This window comes from Denticeps clupeoides, chromosome 20 (assembly GCF_900700375.1).
Source record: "Denticeps clupeoides chromosome 20, fDenClu1.1, whole genome shotgun sequence".
NCBI classification, from domain to species: Eukaryota; Metazoa; Chordata; class Actinopteri; order Clupeiformes; family Denticipitidae; genus Denticeps; species Denticeps clupeoides.
The window spans coordinates 18,149,963-18,170,340 of NC_041726.1; the positions used below are offsets into that span (position 1 = coordinate 18,149,963).

The window sequence follows — 20,378 nt, forward strand, 5'->3', positions numbered from 1 at the left end:
TTGCCTCCTGAATAGCAAATGACAATTGGCCTTATAATTCCCCCCAACTTCAAACTCAACAAAAGTGATTGGAGATTTGTTTTATACCTTTATTTGGGCTGTGGAGGAGCCATATTAAAAAATTAAATAATAGATTTGGTTGACATTAGTCCAGCTTTGCATGATTCTGTTCAGGGAGAACACCTTACCCCAGACCCTACTTTTAACAAAAATGGTGTCAAGTATGCATGGTAGTAAACCACAAAGTGTCAGTAGCGCTGACAGAATGGACAGAGACAACTGGAGGAAAGGAAGACTGAGACAGAGGCGTAAGTAGTGGGGGTGCCTTGTACCAAGCAGGGCTTAATTGGAGTTGGTATTCACTGTGAGAGTTGGCCAGGGTCATGATAAGCCCTGGTGTCAGTCTCCTCTGGAGAGTAGCTGTGTCGATAAGCTGGCCTTGGTCCATTCCAAACTGCGGCCAATTAAACTGGGACACCGGTGAGTAAGCAGTGGTCCCTCAGCGCAGGGGGAGATCGCTGCTGTTCCCTGTCTGCCCAAAATCACTCACAATGCCAAGAAATAATTGACTGTTTGAGTCAGTTCAACCCAATGTGTTTTCCCCATTTCAGACAACTGCATTGTCTGATGCCCCTCTTCCTAATTTCCCCCTTACATTATTTTTTATTCTGCTTTTTCCCCCTTTCTTTTGTTTTTTTGTTTGTACCTGCCTTTCAGAAAGTGATGCACACTCGTAAAAGACACTCTGAACTCTACCATGAGCTCAACCATTCCTCCAAGTTCCACACCATAGACAGGTATAACAGGGACCCTGCCCTTTCCACATTTAAGGTAAGAGTCTACTTTTGGGGCGTGACCTCTATATGCTACTGTAAAAACAAAACTGGCCCACTTGCACCAAACCGCCCCACACTTTTAAACAAAACATGGGAAATCATACACACCCAATCCCCTCACCTTGCACTAACTCTTTAACACATGGTGGCACCCGTCTCCAAAGAGTTCATGATGTGTCTCATCTTTAAAGAGGCTAACATGCTAATGCTAGCATCAGCTTAAAAGGGACCCATGAAAGACGGTTAATATTTATCACAGCTCCTGGTGACTGCATGTGCTTGATTCTGATTTGCATGTGAGCTTATTATTGCTTTTGAGTCCTTCAGAAAATACCTATATAAAAGCTTGTAGCTTTGTTGAATGAACAATTCTTCCCCTCACTGTTTCAAAGAGAATTTTTCAACAGGGCATTAATTCTAAGTGTGAATCAATTCTGATGTGTCAGATTTTCTTAGTCATGTTCTTGGTCATGTGACATCCCAAGGTCAGAAGAGGCTCTCATAACTCTCCTCTACCTTGATCTGTTCAGTTTTCTCTACTAACCCTCTGAACTTGTCACTTGGTCTCCTACATGTAGCCTGAGGAAAAGCCTCTAACCCAATGGTTATAGATAGAATAGGTCAAGTCTTTGCAAACCTTATTGATTATTAATATCTTGAATACATTATCTGGTAGTAGCCTAGTGGTTAACACACTCGCTTATGATCCAGAAGACCCAGGTTCAAATCCCACTTACTACCATTGTGTCCCTGAGCAAGACACTTAACCCTGAGTGTCTCCAGGGGGGACTGTCCCTGTAACTACTGATTGTAAGTCGCTCTGTATAAGAGCGTCTGATAAATGCTGTAAATGTAAATCTCAGAATAATTTATGAAAGGCAGATTTGAATAAGCAGCATTTGGTTACATGAGACAAAATTTCAGACAAAATATATAAGAAAAAATATATAAGACAAAAATATATAAGAAAAAATTGTATTGTCCAAGTATGCTCAAACACATTTACATTTACATTTTACATTTACGGCATTTATCGACGCCCTTATCCAGAGCGACTTACAATCAGTAGTTACAGGGACAGTCCCCCTGGAGCAATTTAGGGTTAAGTGTCTTGCTCAGGGACACAGAGGTAGTAAGTGGGATTTGAACCTGGGTCTTCTGGTTCATAGGCAAGTGTGTTACCCACTAGGCTACTACCACCCAAACACAACCACTTAACTAAACAAGGTATTATGGATGAAGACTCTATTTTTTATGTTTGTGTTCGAAAATAAATGAATCCAGGATGGGTCCATCGTTCTTGGTTACTTGCGAGGCTTCTTTTGTCCAGGAAGGATTTCCTTGCTTCTGTCACCTTTGTCTTGCTCAGAAGCCATCAGCACTGTCCTGATGAGAGGCGCTGTATACCAATGTACATTATAAAAACCATGTTTTGAAGGGGATGACCTTCAATGTCTACTAAATGAGCACATCAATTGTAAATCTTGCTAAATCAATTGTGTTTTCATCTGGGAAACTGAAAGTTGTATTTGTAACATAAAGATAGTTCAAAAATTTTCAGAATGCTGTAATAGCAATCCAGTTTGTGGCTTGGTTTTGTAAGCTTGCAGTAGTTACTTTAACGTATAGCTGTCAGATAGCCAAAGGCACATCTATAGGACCACATTGTGGTTAGAAGAATGCTTGTAACCAAAATATTCACTATTTTCAAATAGACTTCAATTTGAAGTAATGCACCTGCACAAAAAAGATTAATTAAATGGGGGGGGTAATTTTATATATATATGTGTGTGTGTGTGTGTGTGTGTGTGTGTGTGTGTGTGTGTGTGTGTGTGTGAGTGTGTGTGTGTATTTTATATATATTTACATGCTTTGCTTTGAATTCCCAACCATTAACTTCAGAATCCTTATACTTAGTCAAATAGTTCACTCATTCTTGAAGATAAGTGCAAAATCGTTTTTTTTTTTTCAATTATTTTGACAAAATACACTTTAAAAGATAAATAAAAAATGTAATTTAATATTGTTTTATGTAGCAATAATATGCTGTAAGTAATATTGTTATGTTGATTGTCATGGTTAGCGTGTGAAACAGCAAGAGACAGGAAACCCTATTTAATATGCGAATGTCTGTAAGACCACCCGCGTGGGGAGAGCTATCCAAGGATTGCGCTTACTTGATCAGAGGTCAAGCTCACATTAATGACTGAGCTGATTATCAGTTGTGAGAATCACCCACTTACACATTCTCACCTGTCACATGAAAGAATTTCTGTAGATAATGTGTTTTGTGTTCATTATAACATTTAGTAAAATTTGTAATACAGAACTATTCTGTGTACCACTGAAACTTTTAATGACATAATAACATTTAGAAATCCATACCATATTTAATGGAGCATATACATGCACACACATTATCACCAAAAAACATGATGGTTTATAGGGCCCTACTTTGACATTGCAAGTGCTAATGCAAGCGCATGATTGAAGACGGGGAGCATTTAAAAGGCTTACTAATGCTCATTGTTGAACTGCCCTATGTGCACAGCAGCATTACTTCATAACTGTAATATTACCACTGTTTACCACATTACTCATTAGTATTATCGAAGTATTACTTTACTTGTCACTGAAATGGAGTCCAGCCCGTTGTCTGTGGCAGCCAGGGAATATCCAGAAACTGCTGCTTTTGTCCACCTTGCAGGTGAAGAAAAAACAGGATGACAGGTTGTCGCAACATTTATTTATGAACTTACAGCAACTGGGACATCTGGGTGTCCGGATGGTGTCCTGGATGCTGGAATGTCCCTGCAGTGGGGAACAATGCAGCTTTTCATTCACTGGGATTTAATTTACTGAGGTCCAGAAGCTGGCAGAGATGGTCCATGACCGCCTGAGGAAGGTGTAAAATGGTTTTACACTCTTTCACAATCAAGTTTAATACAGACAAGTAATTAATAATAAGCACATGGGACACACTAACATGAGAGGGTTGTGCACATTTTTCAGTTGTATCACTTAAATATTATTTCTATAACTTCACCATGACTATAGAAGCACATTTATTTTATTAGTAATTATTTCATATTTTTTTTATTTGTGCCATAATGAAACGCAGTTTCTGTCAACATCTTGTCCTCAACTTTTGTAACAGACTGACTGCACATGCAATGTAAAGATAATAGACAAGGCTTTCTAAAGTTTGGGGCAAATATTCTAGAAGCCAGAAGTCAGGTTTTTTTATTGTTTATTTATTTTCACAATAAAGTTGTAGTTATGTATATACCTTATAGTAATATTTTAATTAAATAAAAAGAATATTTTGGTTTTCAGATTTTGAATCTAACCTTTTTCCTCTATGAGCTAAACAAATACGAAGTTTCTCATAATTTGTTCCCTTAAGAATATTTTAGGTGACCCAGCTCTTTTCTTGGACATGTGCATTGTGTTAAATATTACTCACTTGTCCATACTAACCAATTGTGTAGCATACATCACATACTCTGCTGCCCAATTGCCCTCACAGTGCCTCTCAAACAAATTCGTCTAACAGGAAGGTGCAATTACGCTGATGAGTGATATCGTATTTAACATTTTACCATCAGGCAACAAGGGAGGTTATTGTGACAATACAGCAATGACGGTGTAATGGAGCTAGTGAAGAATGGAGATTGTTTAGACACTTTCTGTAATGTCACAATCAGGTGACATCCCAATGTGATCCTAATCCTAAATGTGAATTTAGTCCCAAGAAAGGAAAAAACTGTAGTGTTTTACCCTCACACATTCACTGTTGGGGAACTTCACTGTGAATCAGTCATTTAAGAATAGATCTTGTTGAAGTACAAAACAAGCATTTCTGAATAAAGCATTTTATATCTAAACAGCATTTCATAAACAGGAGCACAAAAGGCCTTCAGCTTTATTCTATATTTCAAAGATAAACAAATAAAACAAATCTGTACACCATATTAAGATTTTTATTAACTCTTTGTTCATTAGTTTTATATTTGAAAACAATTAATAATTGCTCTCTATGTAGATGCATAACCCAAAGTGCCTCTTTAAAACACAGCTACCTCAACAATATTCTGATCTTAGCAAGGTCCCATTAAGCACCAAATTCATTTCCTCACTGATGTTTTTGGATAATATCACATGCATTATGAAAAAGTTGGATTAGTGGAACGATTACTTCAGTGCCTTTTGTTGTGGAGCAAACTTGGGTGTTTGGGTGTTTGATTTTATTTTATAAGTCAGTATTTGATGAAACATGGAAATTAATGTTTCAGAAATAAATGTATTCGTATCTGTAATCAGATTTTGAACACCATTTGTCTTGCCACGTTCCTCCCTGAAAGACACAAATGCCCCTCTAACCATCCAGCCTTCACAGGTTCCTCCACCACCTCCTCCAAGAAATGTTGAACCACTAACACGGCGAATGAGCTTCGTTTACAAAGAGAGTCAACGTAAGCATTTAACTGCACCCCAAAACCCCCTTCTTCTGCCCAGCTCGCTTTGTGAATAAAAATGAAGTAGTTTGTGTGATGTGATGTAGTTCACTGTAACGTTATGTGTGTTTCTGCGGCAAACCCAGCCATGATAATTATTAAAAAATTTCAAAAACGTTTATAATCTGCACATAAACCACTTCATAAATACACATTCTTTGTACTGTTTAAAGTACATTTTTAAAAGAGTTGTAAAAATATTGATATTGGTCAGACATTAGCTGCTAAAAAGAAGACCCAGTCTGCCCTGTACTGAGAATGGTGAGACTCCCATGGGTTCGACCCTCTTAGAAGCTCCCTCTCCCCTGCCTCTCGTCAAATCTTCCTATCTCAGTCATTATCTCCTGGCCTTCTCCACTCCCCCCATCCTTGGCCAACAGTGAAAACTGATGAACTGCATGTGCTTAAGTCTGTGAGTGGGCTAATGCAGTTTGAGATGCAGTTACCTCCAGCATGGAGGTAAATAGATCGTGGTCTAATACCCATGTTCAATCTGTTCAGCCTAATGTAACCGCTGTGAAAAAGCACAGCCGGGGTGCTGAAATATGTATTGTCCCTAATGTCTACTCTGCCTGTTTCTCTCAGTCCCTGTCTCCCTGTTGTGTCTCTCTGATGGCATGTCCCTGATTTAACTTGAATACAAACAAGTTCGTGTACAGGCACTGATCAGTCAGAGCACTGAGCACCCTTACAGGCTATATACCTCATTTCTAGGACAAGAAGTTGATAATCAGAACAACAACAATGGGGACATTTCATTAGATGAACCACCTTAACCCACTCAATCATTATCAAAATAGTTTTTGATAATTAGATATGAACCCCAAATCTCAGTTGGAAAGACTTGTTGGTATTCAGTGCCATAAAAGTGAGCAATATGTAATTGAAATAACATGCTGATCCTTAATCAGCACATTCATTTATATATTAAAATGCTAATTATAATAAAAAAGTAATCATATTAAAGTAATATCACGGTCCAAATGTGTTGATATTGTGCGTTAATGCTTGATAATTGATATTTCAGTTACGCACTGTGTAAAATATGTTAGTTAGAATTTTTTCATATATTTTATTGCACCCCTAGCTCAGGTGAATTTTAGGGCACTGATCTAATTCTTAAACAATAACAGTTTAAACAGTCATTTTACATTAACCCTGATCATACTACAAACATTAGCCTGGAAAGCCTCATAAAATAGTGTCAGCTGACAGCTGACATCACTGGAACCAGAATTCAATGTTATTCTAAGGTCTTCTGGGATATTGTCAGTTCACTGAAGATGTTAAAATAATGTTAGAATTAAGTTGTTTATATTTTGAATAACATAGTATGACACTTTTTCTCTATTTTCATTTTCATTACTAAGGCATTACTTCAGAAATAGATTTCTCTCATTGAAACTTTTTTAAATGATTCTTATGCCCTTTTTTGTCTGAGTGTGTGCAGAGTTGATATTTTCTCCCCCATTAATAAGGAGTATCAATGTATTAATGAGCTACAGCAATGACACAGCGGACAGATATTTAAGATGGATTTGCCATGTGCGGAGCTGCTTTTTCTGTCTTTGCTATGTTAGCACAGCTTTTCTGAGGGTAACATCAAACCATGGTTGCTGTTTACAACCAGGCTTTGTAGTGGTGTTTCCCAGTATGACACTGAATACAGACACGCCTTTACACTACAGGTTACTGTAAGGGGTTTTCTATCAATAATCATGGAAGGTTCTCTAATTATTATTTTATTAAGGTATTTATTGGAAATTTTCATCTTCATGATTTAGATAATATGCCATGTTTTTTTCTTCAAACCATACACATTCTTCTCAACAGAATCATACTTCTCTCCAGCTGTGTCTCTTTGGCTGCCATCCCCTGTGTTTGTGTTTACATTTCATATCATAACTGTATTTTATGTTTTATTAAATTTGCAGGCTTGGTTCTGCGTTGAATACGCTGTTTTCATTTTAAGCTAAAATGCAACACTAGCATTAGCTCATAATGAACTCAAGACATTTGTGCATAATGTCATTATGATCTGTGTTTGTGTGTGTGTATCTGTGTGGTTTGTTCTCAATGGGTTGTGTCTTCTGGCATTTTCTGCCATAGTCTGATTGTAACCAGGGAGTCACCAGGCCGATGGGGACCAAAAAGATGAAAGGTAAAACCATTAGATGGAACAGTGTGTGTGGTGTGTGTGTAATCGAAAACACCACTGCAAATGCTTGTTTTCTTTTTCTTTTCTCCATCTTGGTTGTCCTGCTGTATTTATGTATACAGTGGTAAGAGAAAATATGTGAAAACTTTTTTTAGAACTTTATAGTTCTCTGCATTAAATTTTCTCACATAATGTGATCAGATCTTCAACTGATAAATGTAATATGCCTAAATAATACAAAACAAAATATCAATGTCTTTATTGAGAACAACCATATTGCTAATGGAAAAAGTATGTGAACCCTTGGAATTAATAACTGGTTGAATCCTCCTTGGCAGCAATAACCTCAACTAGGTGCTTCCTGTATCTCTCAAACCTGCACATTCTTCCTGGCAGAACTGCTTTAGCTCTGTCATATTCTTTGGACGTCTCATAGTCCTGGACCTCTTCAAGTCATCCCATCGTACCTCCACTGGGTTGTGGTATGAGTTCTGACTTGGCTGATTTTGTTTTTCTGAAGCTGTTCTGTTGTGAAATTGCTTCAGTATTTTGGTTCATTGTCCTCTCGTATAACCCAACTTCTGCAGAGTTTCAGCTGATGTACAGACACAATCACATAATCCTACAGAATATTTAGATACATTTGGGAATTCATCTTCTGCTAAATAACTACAAGATGGCCAGTCCCTGATTCAGCAAAGCAGGCCCAAATCCTCCATCACACTTCATGGTTTGGATTATAATGTTTTCACAATGATGTGCAGTGCCCTTTTAGGCCAGATGTAGTGCTGCATGCTCTTCACAAATAGTTCTGTTTTAGTCTCATCAGTCCACAATACATTTAGCCAAAACCGTTGTGGAGTGTCAATTAGCCTTTTCACAAGCCTCAGACATCCATATCTCATGTCCTGCCATAACATCCTGCTTGGACAATGTTTTACTGTAGACTCACGAACACAGATTTTAGCTGCAGTTGGACAAAAAAGTATTAATTAAAGTGAAGTGATTGTCACATGTGATACACAGCAGCACAGCACACGGTGCACCGAGTTAAATTTGCCCTCTGCATTTAACCATCACCCTGAGTGAGCAGTGGGCACCATGACAGGTGCCCGGGGAGCAGTGTGTGGGGATGGTACTTTGCTCAGTGGCACCTCAGTGGCACCTTGGCGGATCGGGAATCGAACCGCCAACCTTCTCATTACAGAGCCGCTTCCTTAACCGCTAGGCCACCACTCCCCCAGGCCACCATTGCCCCACCACTGTCATTGTATTTGGCAGCCACCGATGCAATTTGTTCAATTTGTCCCATTTTTGTAATGGTGCAGAAAATATTTGGTCAAAAGCAAATGTTCACCTCAATACTTTGTAATGTAATTTTGTTGGCAATGACAGAGGTCAAATGTTTCCTGTATGTCTTCACCATGTCTGCACACACTATAGCAGGTATTTTGGCCCAGATCTTCTCAAGAGCTGTGATGTTTTGGGCTGTCACTCTGCACAGGATTGGATTGAGGTCTGGAGACTGGCTCAGCCACTCCAGAACATTGTAATGCTTTTAACGTAGCCAGATGGAGTGTTTGGGATTGTTGTCATGGTGGATCCAACCAAGTTTCTTCTTCAATTCTTTCAATGATGGAAGGAGGTTTTTGCCCAAAATCTCACAATACATGGCCCCACATGGTGCACCCAGCTAAAAGTGTCTTGTGCATTTAACCATCACTCTTAGTGAGCAGTGAACAGCCATGACAGGTGCCCGGGGAGCAGTGTGTGGGGATGGTACCTTCATCAAGGGGACCTTGGCGGCTCTGGATTTGTACGGAAATTACAGGTCCACTTCCTTACCTGCTAGGCCACCACTGCCCTCAGCTGACAAGGGATTGGGCTAGTTTATGTCAGTACGTTGTTGTGTACTGTCCTTTCAGGGTTATTATTATTATTATTTGCTTTTCCATCCAGTGATGTTAATTTAATCATCACAGATTAACAAAAGGGGTAAAAGGGAGGGAATGTTAAAGCAGGTCATATGGTCACAGGGAGGCCATCATAACCCAGGGTCTACCAGCAGGGAGTGCTGTCATATCAGGTTGTGTTTGGAGTAAGTACTATTAAAAAGTGAAGTGAAGTGATCATTGTGAAACACTGTGATCATTGTGTCATTGTGAAACACTGGATTCGAACTGGCAACCTTCTGATTACGGGTCCGCTTCCTTAACCACTAAGCACTGTCCCAACTTCTGAACATGGACAGAATATCAGGGGAGTACAGTCGGGTCCGTTATCAAATAAATTTACCAGGTTGGTATCTGGTATCTTTCAAATATGGCTTTGTTTTGTTCCCTCTTCTTCATCCAGTTGTAGCAGGTTTTTGTCCCACACTGCTTGTCATAATGCTTCCTTATGTAGTCTGTTTCCTGAACATGACAAGAGGAGAAGTAACTCTGCAGTTACACCTATTGCCGTTTAGCCATTTCATTAAATTCCTCACATGGCTTATCCTATCAATGCTATACCAACGACACACAACTCATCTTCTCTTTTCCTCCCTCTGATCTACATGCTGCTTCCAAAATCTCTGCATGTCTAACCGACATCTCATCTTGGATGGCAGCCCATCACCTCCAAGTCAATCCCACCAAAACTGAACTAATATTCATTCCAGCAGATTCTTCACCACATCAGGATCTTGCTATTTACCTGGACAACTCACAGCTCTCTCCTTCTGCAACAGCCACATAACAATAGACAACCAACTCTCCTTCTCGACTCACATCGGCAATCTTTCCCGCTCATGTAGATTCCTTCTCTACAATATCAGACGAATCCGCCCTTATCTGTCAACACAGGCCACCCAGCTACTGGTTCAGCGCTGGTTAAAGTGGTTAATGACCTGCTGTTGGCCTCTGATCAGGGACGGATCTCTCTTCTTGTCCTGCTTGACCTGAGTGCAGCGTTTGACACTATTGATCACGCTGTTCTCCTTGACAGGTTAGAGAATCTTGTTGGGATTAAGGGAATAGCACTCTTATGGTTCAGATTGGTATCAGTTTGTGGACATCAATGGTAATTCATCTTCACATAGTAAAGTCCCTGTTAAAAGTTCTGTTAAAGTCCCAGATATAGTGTCAATTATTAAGTCCACTTAATTACACAATCACCTAGTAAAACATAGACTGTGTTAAATTCACCCTAGTTAGGCTGTCCTAGTTACGGCACCGGGCCACTGTAGCACCAATATACCACTATAACCATATATTTCAGTATCGATAGTACAGTGCCATCGTCTGCTGCTGCTTCTGTTTGTTTTTTCCAAGACACGGAATCAAGCGCCCAGACTACTGGCAGACTCCAGTGAAAAGTCAAGCAAATAAATCCTGGTCCTGGTCAACTGCTAAACAATGACTTAGCATGAAATGAACCAGAGGGTCACCACAGCCACCATCACCGTAATGACTACAGCTTCAGGGATCTTCAAGTGGACCAGTAACATCATTATGGACATGTAATCTAGACCATGACACTGGACTACACTTTGGAATTCTCCACCTCTACAACTATAGGCCTTTTTCTCTTAGTGGACAAACAATCACAAACCCTGCACTGACACCACTTGCAGGCTCACTTTACCCTGGAAGAGGGTCCCTCTCTCTATCACTCCTTCCCAACATTTCTTCCTTTCTTTTTTTCTCTCTTGTGTGCAGAAGGGTCAAGTGTGGGGGGTTTCAACTGTAGGGCTTGTTAAAGCCCATTGAGACATACTGTATGTGATTTTGGGCTATATAAGAAACAAATGTTGATGTTCAGTCCTTAGTAATCTCGCAAATTATGTACCTAAAACTATGTACCATCAAAACAAAATGCACAACTGATCTTCAGCCTTCCCAAATTCTCCCACACCACCCCTCTGCTACGTTCCCTCCACTGGCTCCCAGTAGCTGGACGCATCAGATTCGAAATACTGATGCTGGCCTACAAAGTCAAACATGGAGTAGCACCATCCTACCTCACAGCCCTTATTACACCTCGCACTGCATCTCGTATACTCCGAGCCTATAGTACTGCTCGCCTGGTCCCTCCATCTCTGAAGGTAAAAGGAAGACATTCATCTAGACTCTTCTCTGTCTTGGCCCCTCGGTGGTGAATCTACAACAGAATCTACAACAGAGTGAATAAAAAGATTGTATTCATAGTTGGGGTCCTAGTGAACCAGAACTGATTACTTCATCAATAGTAACTTGAAAGCACGTTGTAAGTCACCCTGGATAAGGGCATCTGCCAAATGCCTTAAATGTAAATGTTAAAGTGAAGTGATTGTCACATGTGATACACAGCAGCACAGCACACGGTGCACACAGTGAAATTTGTCCTCTGCATTTAACCCATCACCCTGAGTGAGCAGTGGGCAGCCATGACAGGGGACGGTACTTTGCTCAGTGACACCTCAGTGGCACCTTGACAGATCGGGATTTGAACCGGCAAACTTCTGATTGTGGGGCCGCTTCCTTAACCACTACCTTCGGTCAGCTCTAAGCTCACCCTCCTCCTCCGCTTGGGCTCTTTTCATTTCAGAGTATGTGCTGTCTCGGATGGAGCTGAGAACATCTTTGGAGCAGTCATCAAAAAGACAAGAGGGTCCTTACCCACATTTGGCATGATCACGAGAATAGCAGACTCAAGCAACTGCCTTCCTTTTTCCACCACTTGAATGTTGCTTTTTTACCCAGTTCTGCGCCAGTCAGTTTATTGATTGTTTTACCCTTGTAGGTAACTTTAAGCTGGCAAAGTCTCTGGATCTTCTGCTGCAAAAATAAGTTTTCTTTACTCCTTCTTGCTTGTGACACTGCCACAATCTTTTCCTCATGTCTCTTGTGCTGGGATATACCAGAGATGATTGACTGCACAGAGTGCACTCATGAGTGCACCCGTCCTTGCATTTCACAAGGTGGCTTAGTAAGGATCTATGATTTTGGTCTAATTTCCTGCACCTTCACAGGGCCTCCAGGCGTCTTTCTACTTACTTGGCAATGTATCTGGGCATTCCGATGATGTTCACACTCTCAGCACCTACTAGGCTCTACTATCAAAGACTGTTCTAGAGCATAACTAGACTCATCTTGTTCTGAGAGTAGGGCTACCACCTTACTGTGGTCCCAGCTGTCTTCAGGTCATTGACCAGATTCCCTGTGTATTTCTGGGCCATTTCCCATGAGGTGAGATCTTGCATGGAGCCCCAGGTCAATTGAGATGTCAGTGATTCAATTTGAATTGCCTATTGTAGATTGGCTCATCCCAGCCTTGTGCAGGTGTCTAATTTTGTCCCTGGTGTCCTTAGAGAGCTCTTTGGTTTTGGCCTTTGTGGAGGTTGGAGTCTGACAGTTTGAAGGTGTGAACTTGTGTCTTTCATACAGATGATGAGTTCAAACAGGTGACATTAATACAGGTAAAAAGAAGAGCTTCTTAAAGAAGAAGTAACAGGTCTGCAAGGGCCAGAATTCATGCTTGTTTGTAGATGCTAAATACTTATTTCATTATACAAATAATTTAGATTTCCTGTGATTTCCTGTATTTTCTTTTTACATTCTGTCTTTCACGGTTGAATGATGAAAAATACAGACCTCTCTCATTTTTTTAAGTGGTACAATTTGCGCAATCGGTGGGTTCTAAAAACTTTTTGTCCCTATTTGTATTTGTTTCTTTATTGAATCTTCATTGTGCTCTTTTTTCACTTCTTTCTAGGATAGTCTCCAATTCAGACTGCAGACTGTTGAATTTCTAAAGTCTTTTGTAATTTATCTGTATCCCTTTCCAGCTTTATGCAAAACAATTGATTGTAGATCCTCTAAAAGCTCTCTCACATAGATGTATTCACTTGTGTATAGCAAACTCAAAACATTTGAGTGGATTTTATCAAAGAAGCTGTGGTCCACACCTCCAAACTTACTTTTTTAACAAGCCTCCTGGTATTCTAATACGTGATTCCAATTAGTTTTGAGGTTATTATCTTGAGGGTTCACAAACTTTTTCCACTGCCAATATGAGTTGTTTATGGTTGTTCATGAAAAATCTATTTTGTGTTATTATTTCAGGTACATTACTCTTCTTGACTCTTGACTTCTGATAACATTTTATGACAGAAAACCATGAAATTCAAAACGATTCACATACTTCTTGCCATTGTGTGTGTGTGTGTGTGTGTGTGTGTGTGTGTTTTCACCCATCAGCTGTAGAACTGAACAGCTCTTATTGTCCCCCCCTTATGCAGTGCAGCCACAACATGCTTTCTGCTTCAGTCTCCTACCAGTGTGACCTTAATCTGACCTTCAGCCTTTCATCTTCCTAGTATTTGTGGCCATAGTTGTGATCTTATACATTTTGGTTGTTCCTTCTTTTCACTGCCTTTTTCACTCCTGCGTTATCAGCTGTTAGTTAGTATCTGGAAATTAAGATGCACAGTTTGTCTGCATTTTAATATGGCCCTCATCTGAGGACCTGAAGTTTGTAAATCCATCGTCAATCTTCAGTATCATTCTTGTTTCAGTACAGAAGCTCAGGGCTCCTGTGTCCTCTCCCAGATTCTGGAAGAGTTCAAGAAAATACATATCACAATTGTTGCAGTTGACTGGTCATGTTAATAAGTGTAGGACCATGCTCATAATAAATATATTATGTTTGGTAATGTACATAGAGTGGAAGGGAATTTGAACTGAATTCTCAATAGATCTGTCTCAGTGTCAAACATCAACAGGAAGTCTGTCCATATTATCAGGTAGCCACAGTTTCTAAATCTAACTGTTTATTAAGAACATCTACCCTTTATGGACCGATTTTACTTTCTCATCCAAGTCACACCAGGTCCCTTGTCCTCCTCTGAGTGCACTCAGCCACCCTCGTCCAAAACAGCTCTATGCATGATTAATGTGGCAGAAGAACTAAAGTGAGAACTGCCGGTGATTCACTAGAGAATATTATTTGGCATTCTTTGTCCTGCTTTTGTTCTGTTTACTGGCTAAATAGGTCCAGGTTAGACTGGTTTTTGGAGGTAAACCAGCATCATTGACTGTTGTCCTTTTCCTTTCTGTCCTTCTATATCTTTCTATTTATCCTTTTATGACAACAGAGGGGAAAACTGTGGAGCATTTCTTCAGCTGGAGGTGAACAGAACTCTCAGAGTGTAAGTAGAAAAGAGCAGAAAAGAAACCGGAGGAAGCAAGAAAATTAGAGAAAGGGAGGCAAGGCCAGGATGAAGCAGAGTCTGGACAGGACCATTGCATTAGCATTAGCCCTGCGCTAGCCCTTTATCAGGGGACATGCAATGCAGCTCACTCACTTGCAAACTGTCAGCCTACAACACTTGACTGTGAATATGGGGCAGTGGTGGCCTGGCGGCAAAGGAAGCAGACTCAAAATACGGAAGGTTGCAGGTTGGATAATGAGTTAAATGCAGATGACCCATTTCCTTGCGTGCTCAGATGATAAAAAAACACTTTCAAACTAAATGTTGTTTAAAATGGACCAAGACTGATGTTTATGAGCTTTTTTTTTTTTTTTTTTTTTGGGGGGGGGGGTGGGGGTGGGGGGGGAGAGGATATTTTCAGGGAGATGTGAGAATAGAATCAACAGTCGTAATTCATTTTCACATTTAATGTTTTTTTGATATGTGTGAGAAATACCTTACACCAGAACTAACAAAAATATATATTTACATAAATACTGCATAGTAAATTATTATAAGACATTTTATGATGAATCTTTTTAATTGTATATGTAAAAGCAAGTCGTAAAGTGTGGCCTCTGCATGTTTCTGCACATCAGTCTAGTATCAACTATGTTTCTTGGTTTTATACTTGTTTGAAGTCATTTTCATTACCTGTTTTTATGAGGAAAACCTTTAAACATTTAAGGCATATGATTGGGTCATTGCAGGCCATAACGTCTGAAACGCGAGAATATATAACACAAAAACTCAAAGAGAGTTTAAATACAGAGACTTTAGGTTTAATTCTACCTCATTCTCTCTCTCACACACACACAAAGCAGGCCTTGCATCATAAAATGGCTCTCTGTAGCTCCTTTTTACACACTGTGCCTCTGTGATGGGCAGGTTCATATATTTACTGTATACACAGGGGTTCATGAAGAGCAGAACCATTTCAGTGCACCTTTGTTTTGGAGCAGAGCAGAGGCACAACATCTGTGAAATCAGGTTAACATTTTCTGCGCAAACTGCTGATTATGTTTTTATTAGGTTATTATACATGGTTATTATATCTCTTCATGACGAAAGAAAAATGACATGAGGATGTGCATGACCCACATTAGCATGTCCTTTTCTGCTCAGAAAATAAGAGGCAAAGCTGCAGAAAAGGAACAAAAATATCTCACAAGTGTATGACTAATATTGAAGTAGGTATGATTCTGACCTTTACTTTTTCTTTTTCTTTCTTTCTTTCTTTCTTTCTTTCTTTCTTTCTTTCTTTCTTTCTTTCTTTCTTTCTGTGTGTGATCGGTCATGTACATGTATTTTCATGTAGGACAAATCCACCCTTGAGGACCAGCCCTCCTGGGAGAGTTTCAAGAGCATGACCCCTGATCCCTCACGTCTCCCTGGTGACCAGAAGGATAGACTGGAGCTCCACAACAAGAACTGGGACATCTCCACCACCCTTTCTCCTGACACATCTGAAGGCGACTTCCAGACAGAAGTGTGACAGAATGGGCACACATTCGCGCACACACACACGTGTCTCATGGACACACTCCACACATGCCTGTTACAGACTAAACATGCACCAGTGCATCGGCCAAACGGAATGCCCTTCTGTTCACCATGGACAGAATGGAACAGAATGTGAATTACGAAAAGAGAGGACCATACAATTATATATTTTCAGACATGCAGGGGCCATTGGAGGGTGGGCTTTTTAAAACAAACTATTTCTGAAATGTCTTGGTTATATTCTGAAAAAAACATTCTCTTTCACCTGATTTGAAGTTTTAAAAAAATGATATTTCTGCGCCAGTCTTTTTATAGAGCAACAAAGAAAAAAAACTTCCCCCAATTGTCCCCAACCTAGAGGGGTTTCATCCCTCCTTCTCTTCTTATCCTAATGGATTACTCAACCACGTCTTTGTATGGGTTAAGGGAGGGACATTTTATTAATATGTGCCATCCTCTGATATTTGTTCTCCTATTTTTCTTGCAGCCTCGACCGCTCTGTAGTTTCCCTTGTATGATTCTCTCTTAAGTCACCCTTATATTTCTGTTTTGTATTTTTATTAGCCATGTCTTTCATTTTTGTTTCATGCTTTTTTGAGTAAAAGCCAAAAAAGAGAAAAAAATATTTTAACCTATTTGGGGTTGTCTTACAATCTGTTGTGTGAAAATAGCACTTAATATTTTACTGGGACCTTTATTTTAAAACCTATTTCATACCTGATACACACACTCAATGTATCATCAGAAAAGATCTAATTGCTAATTGTTTACAGTGCATATATAGACTCTGAGGTGTCGTCGTCATCCCCCCCCTCCATAAAATGGACCTACTTTTTCCACAACCTGGACTTACATACCTCTGACTATTTTTTTGTACAGATTCGACACCCAAACATCCACCTTGGGTGCTAAAGAGAAGCCTGCAGTTTAAGGGATAGAACATTATGATGGCATAGCCATCGAATTGTAATATTTTGAGATTTATTAGAAGGGCCATTTTGCCATTGATTTGAATATCAGTTCATACATTTTGTATAATCTTCATGCATACACATATTCACCACAGTTCAAAGGTTTAGGGTCAATGAATAAACATGAAATGGGATTTGATTCTCATCCAAAAAATGAGCGTTTCTAAATTACCCTAAACTTTTGAATGATGGTGTACATATGTGCCAGTGCTAAAGTAAAATACTTAACTGTCCTTTTTGAGTCATAACATATTTAATTGAAATAGTCTTTTTGGAACAGTGTTATGTGTGCAGCTCTTGACAATACTCTAATTAATTTAGCAATGACTCAAAACAGCACAACTACTGGTGTTCTACTAACACCAGTAGGGATGCAAATGTGTATGCATGAAAATTATACTGAATGTATCAACTGCTGCAATTAAATCGAAACGGTCCCTTTTAATAAATGGTGGATATTTGCTTGTCGAATCTGCGCAAAAAATTGGAGCACAAATTTGTGCGAAAAAAAATTCATTTCCCATGAGACCAGGTTGTTTTTAATTACAGCAAAACTAATGATGAAGGCCTTTACTGAAGCCTTTGAGTGGTGCCATTTAAAAAGGCCACATGTGCCAAAATGAAGAGAGAGTTCAGAGGCCTTATTGATTTAAACAGTCCACCTTTTTCACAAAGGTCTCAAGAAAAGCAGGAAATGAAGTTGTTTCTTTCTTTCCTTCTTTCTTTCCTCTACAGAACTGGCCCAACATACCTCTTTCTGCTTTTGGGCCTAGTTGTATTAGTGGCACTTTGATCATTCACCTGGGTTTATGAATGCCGTTTATTTTCAGTAGTGTTCTTTCTGCAGCTGTTTGTGAGAAATCTGACTGTAATTTAATGAGCTATAGCAAAGGCCCTGCACTGTGTTATTTCCGGTGCTAAGAAGGGACTCAGAGATCTGTGGGTTGACATGGATATTATAGAACAATTCCCATTATATCTGTCTGAAAGCGGGGTTGAATTCAGGCTGCACTACCAGGATTGTACTACCAACCCAACAACCTTGGTCATCCAGTTTAGTTTTGTTATGCCACACAGTTTAAGGGAACAGACTTCCAACAGAAGAGACATTAAATAGAGAGGTAAAAACCCATAATTATCCTGGGCTAATGATTTGTCCTGACATTTTCTCTTTCAAAGTTGAAACCATCTGCTGAAAGGCTTTCGTAATGTCAGCACATTGTATAGCCACAGATGGTGAGGCACGAGTCTGCCTTTTTAACCTTTTGGAGGTAATGAGCAGCAATGCAGAATTGTTGTTCATCTGTCTTCCCTTTCCCACTGGATATAAGCACCCAGCTGCTGTTATTTAAGACAGACTCTAGACCCACCACGCCTGGAGTCAGGCCACCATTTTTCCAACCAAATGTTATCAGATATTATCTGGGCCTGTTTTATGTTTGTTTCTCATATAAAGTCCAGTTTGAGCCAGTTTGAGGTCTTATTATCCATATCCTTTACTTTTGTTTCTTCCTTTTTGAGAAAAATACCAATAAAGAGAAAAAATGTTTTGCAGTAAAGGGTGTTGGTAACTGAAACTAATCAAGTACCACTGCCCTGTCATTATGAATTAATAAAAGGAATTCATTTAAAAGTATGTTGCAGCTATATTGACAACTCTGCAGCTGATCTGTTTTCCAGGTAAGTAAAGATTTAGGCAGCTTGAACTGTTGTGTCTCAGATCAGAGGCTGCATCCATCACAGCAGCACGACAAGCATGTCCCATGCAACTTTTTTCTGCTGGTCTGTAAATAATCCTACAGGGTTAGGGTTAAGACTCATTGGGCTTAAAGTTTGGATCCTTTGTGGACCTATAAGATTCATGCCAGTGATGACATGAAAAGGAAACTATCCATACGCAACTCTGTCTCAATGACTTCAGCCTTTTTGAAGATTATCTGATGGATGCAGCCCTTGAAATGATGCAGCAAATTTGAGGAAAAAAAATGTGTATCTTCTCCCTGATCCCGGGATCCTAGCAGGGCTGGATGTGGTAGATCTGATGTGAAGCTCAGGAAAAGTCCTCTTGATGACGTGGCCATGAAGTCTATGGATCTTTTCCTCTTTCTGAGGTTCAGTCAGCTGGGGTTCACATTTGTTCAAACAGAACAGTCTTTTTATTTCCAAATCCAGCTTACTTCCAAATCCCTCCTACAGATTCCCTGCCCAACCTGTGATCTTCAGAGTGCACTGGCTGGAGTTATGGTGCACAAATAAGAAGGCTATGAAGAACAAAGTCTTGTTGTTTTATGGAATTTGTGCCCCTTGTCCCACCAGGATCTGTGTGACCTTAGTGGCTTGAAATATGGATAGATCATGGGCCTTGCCCTCATTTGTTTTTATACACAAGATTGTACAAAGTAGTCCTACACTGTTTTCATAGAGTGTCATTTTGATATGAAAAAATAAAATTTCAAGCTGAATAATATTGTCTTAAGAGTATTCTGCAATGCTAATAAGAACCAGTCATTATCCTGCGAGGGGCCAGAGGACTGGTGTGGTTATGAATCATTAAAGATATGAATGGTGTAGCACTCATTAGCTGAAAGCATTTGAACGCAGCACAGCAGAAGAATTGCTAGCAAACCAACACTCTGCACACTCGCCTTGTCCTGAGATGCATAGTGACCTTCATCTTACCAAAGGATTGTGGTTCCTCTTTAAAGTAGCCAGCTGTATTCAGCCTTCCGACAAAATGAAACATTTAATTCATGTTTGCTGCATCTGTCATGCTCTGGCCAATGGCTGTCTCAGAAATAAAGGGGTTACTTGAGAGTGATGGTTGTCTAATTGTGTCAAGCATATGAAGATAACTTCTCCCCATGTGGCTGTCATATATTATAAGATGTGCTCTGAAGAACTTACATAAGTTGAGTTGTGTAGCTCTAAAAAGTGAAGACTTACTAAGTTTCATGGCATCTTTAAAGTGCTCATTAAGAATTCTGTTTAACGACTCTGGCTCTCAGAACCCCCCCCCCCCCGAACAATCCCTGGAGATTTCATTGACACCCTCTACTTGCTGCCATTAGCAGCTCACGATTTGTGTCGCTCCATCAGAAATCCATAACGACAAGCCCCATAAGACCCACTAATACTTTCCAGCATCTGGTATTCTTTGTGAACATGGCCTCCAGTCCCCCC

At 39.8% G+C, this 20,378-nt stretch overlaps 1 protein-coding gene across 14 annotated transcripts in view; it reads left to right on the top strand.

Moving 5' to 3' along the window:
• adgrb2 (adhesion G protein-coupled receptor B2) overlaps positions 1-19,660 on the top strand; it is a 259,112-nt gene extending 239,452 nt beyond the window's left edge. For 6 of the 14 annotated variants that reach the window (XM_028964746.1, XM_028964756.1, XM_028964759.1 and 3 more), the window contains 3 exons: positions 718-831; positions 14,629-14,682; positions 16,043-19,660. In XM_028964746.1, coding sequence (XP_028820579.1) covers positions 718-831; positions 14,629-14,682; positions 16,043-16,219 — 345 coding nt within the window. In that variant the 3' untranslated portion in view covers positions 16,220-19,660. Of the gene's footprint in view, positions 1-717; positions 832-5,235; positions 7,515-14,628; positions 14,683-16,042 lie in introns of all 14 variants that reach the window. The other 8 variants (XR_003743371.1, XR_003743369.1, XM_028964752.1 and 5 more) reach the window with 8 other exon arrangements.
• The last annotated feature ends 718 nt before the right edge of the window (positions 19,661-20,378 follow it).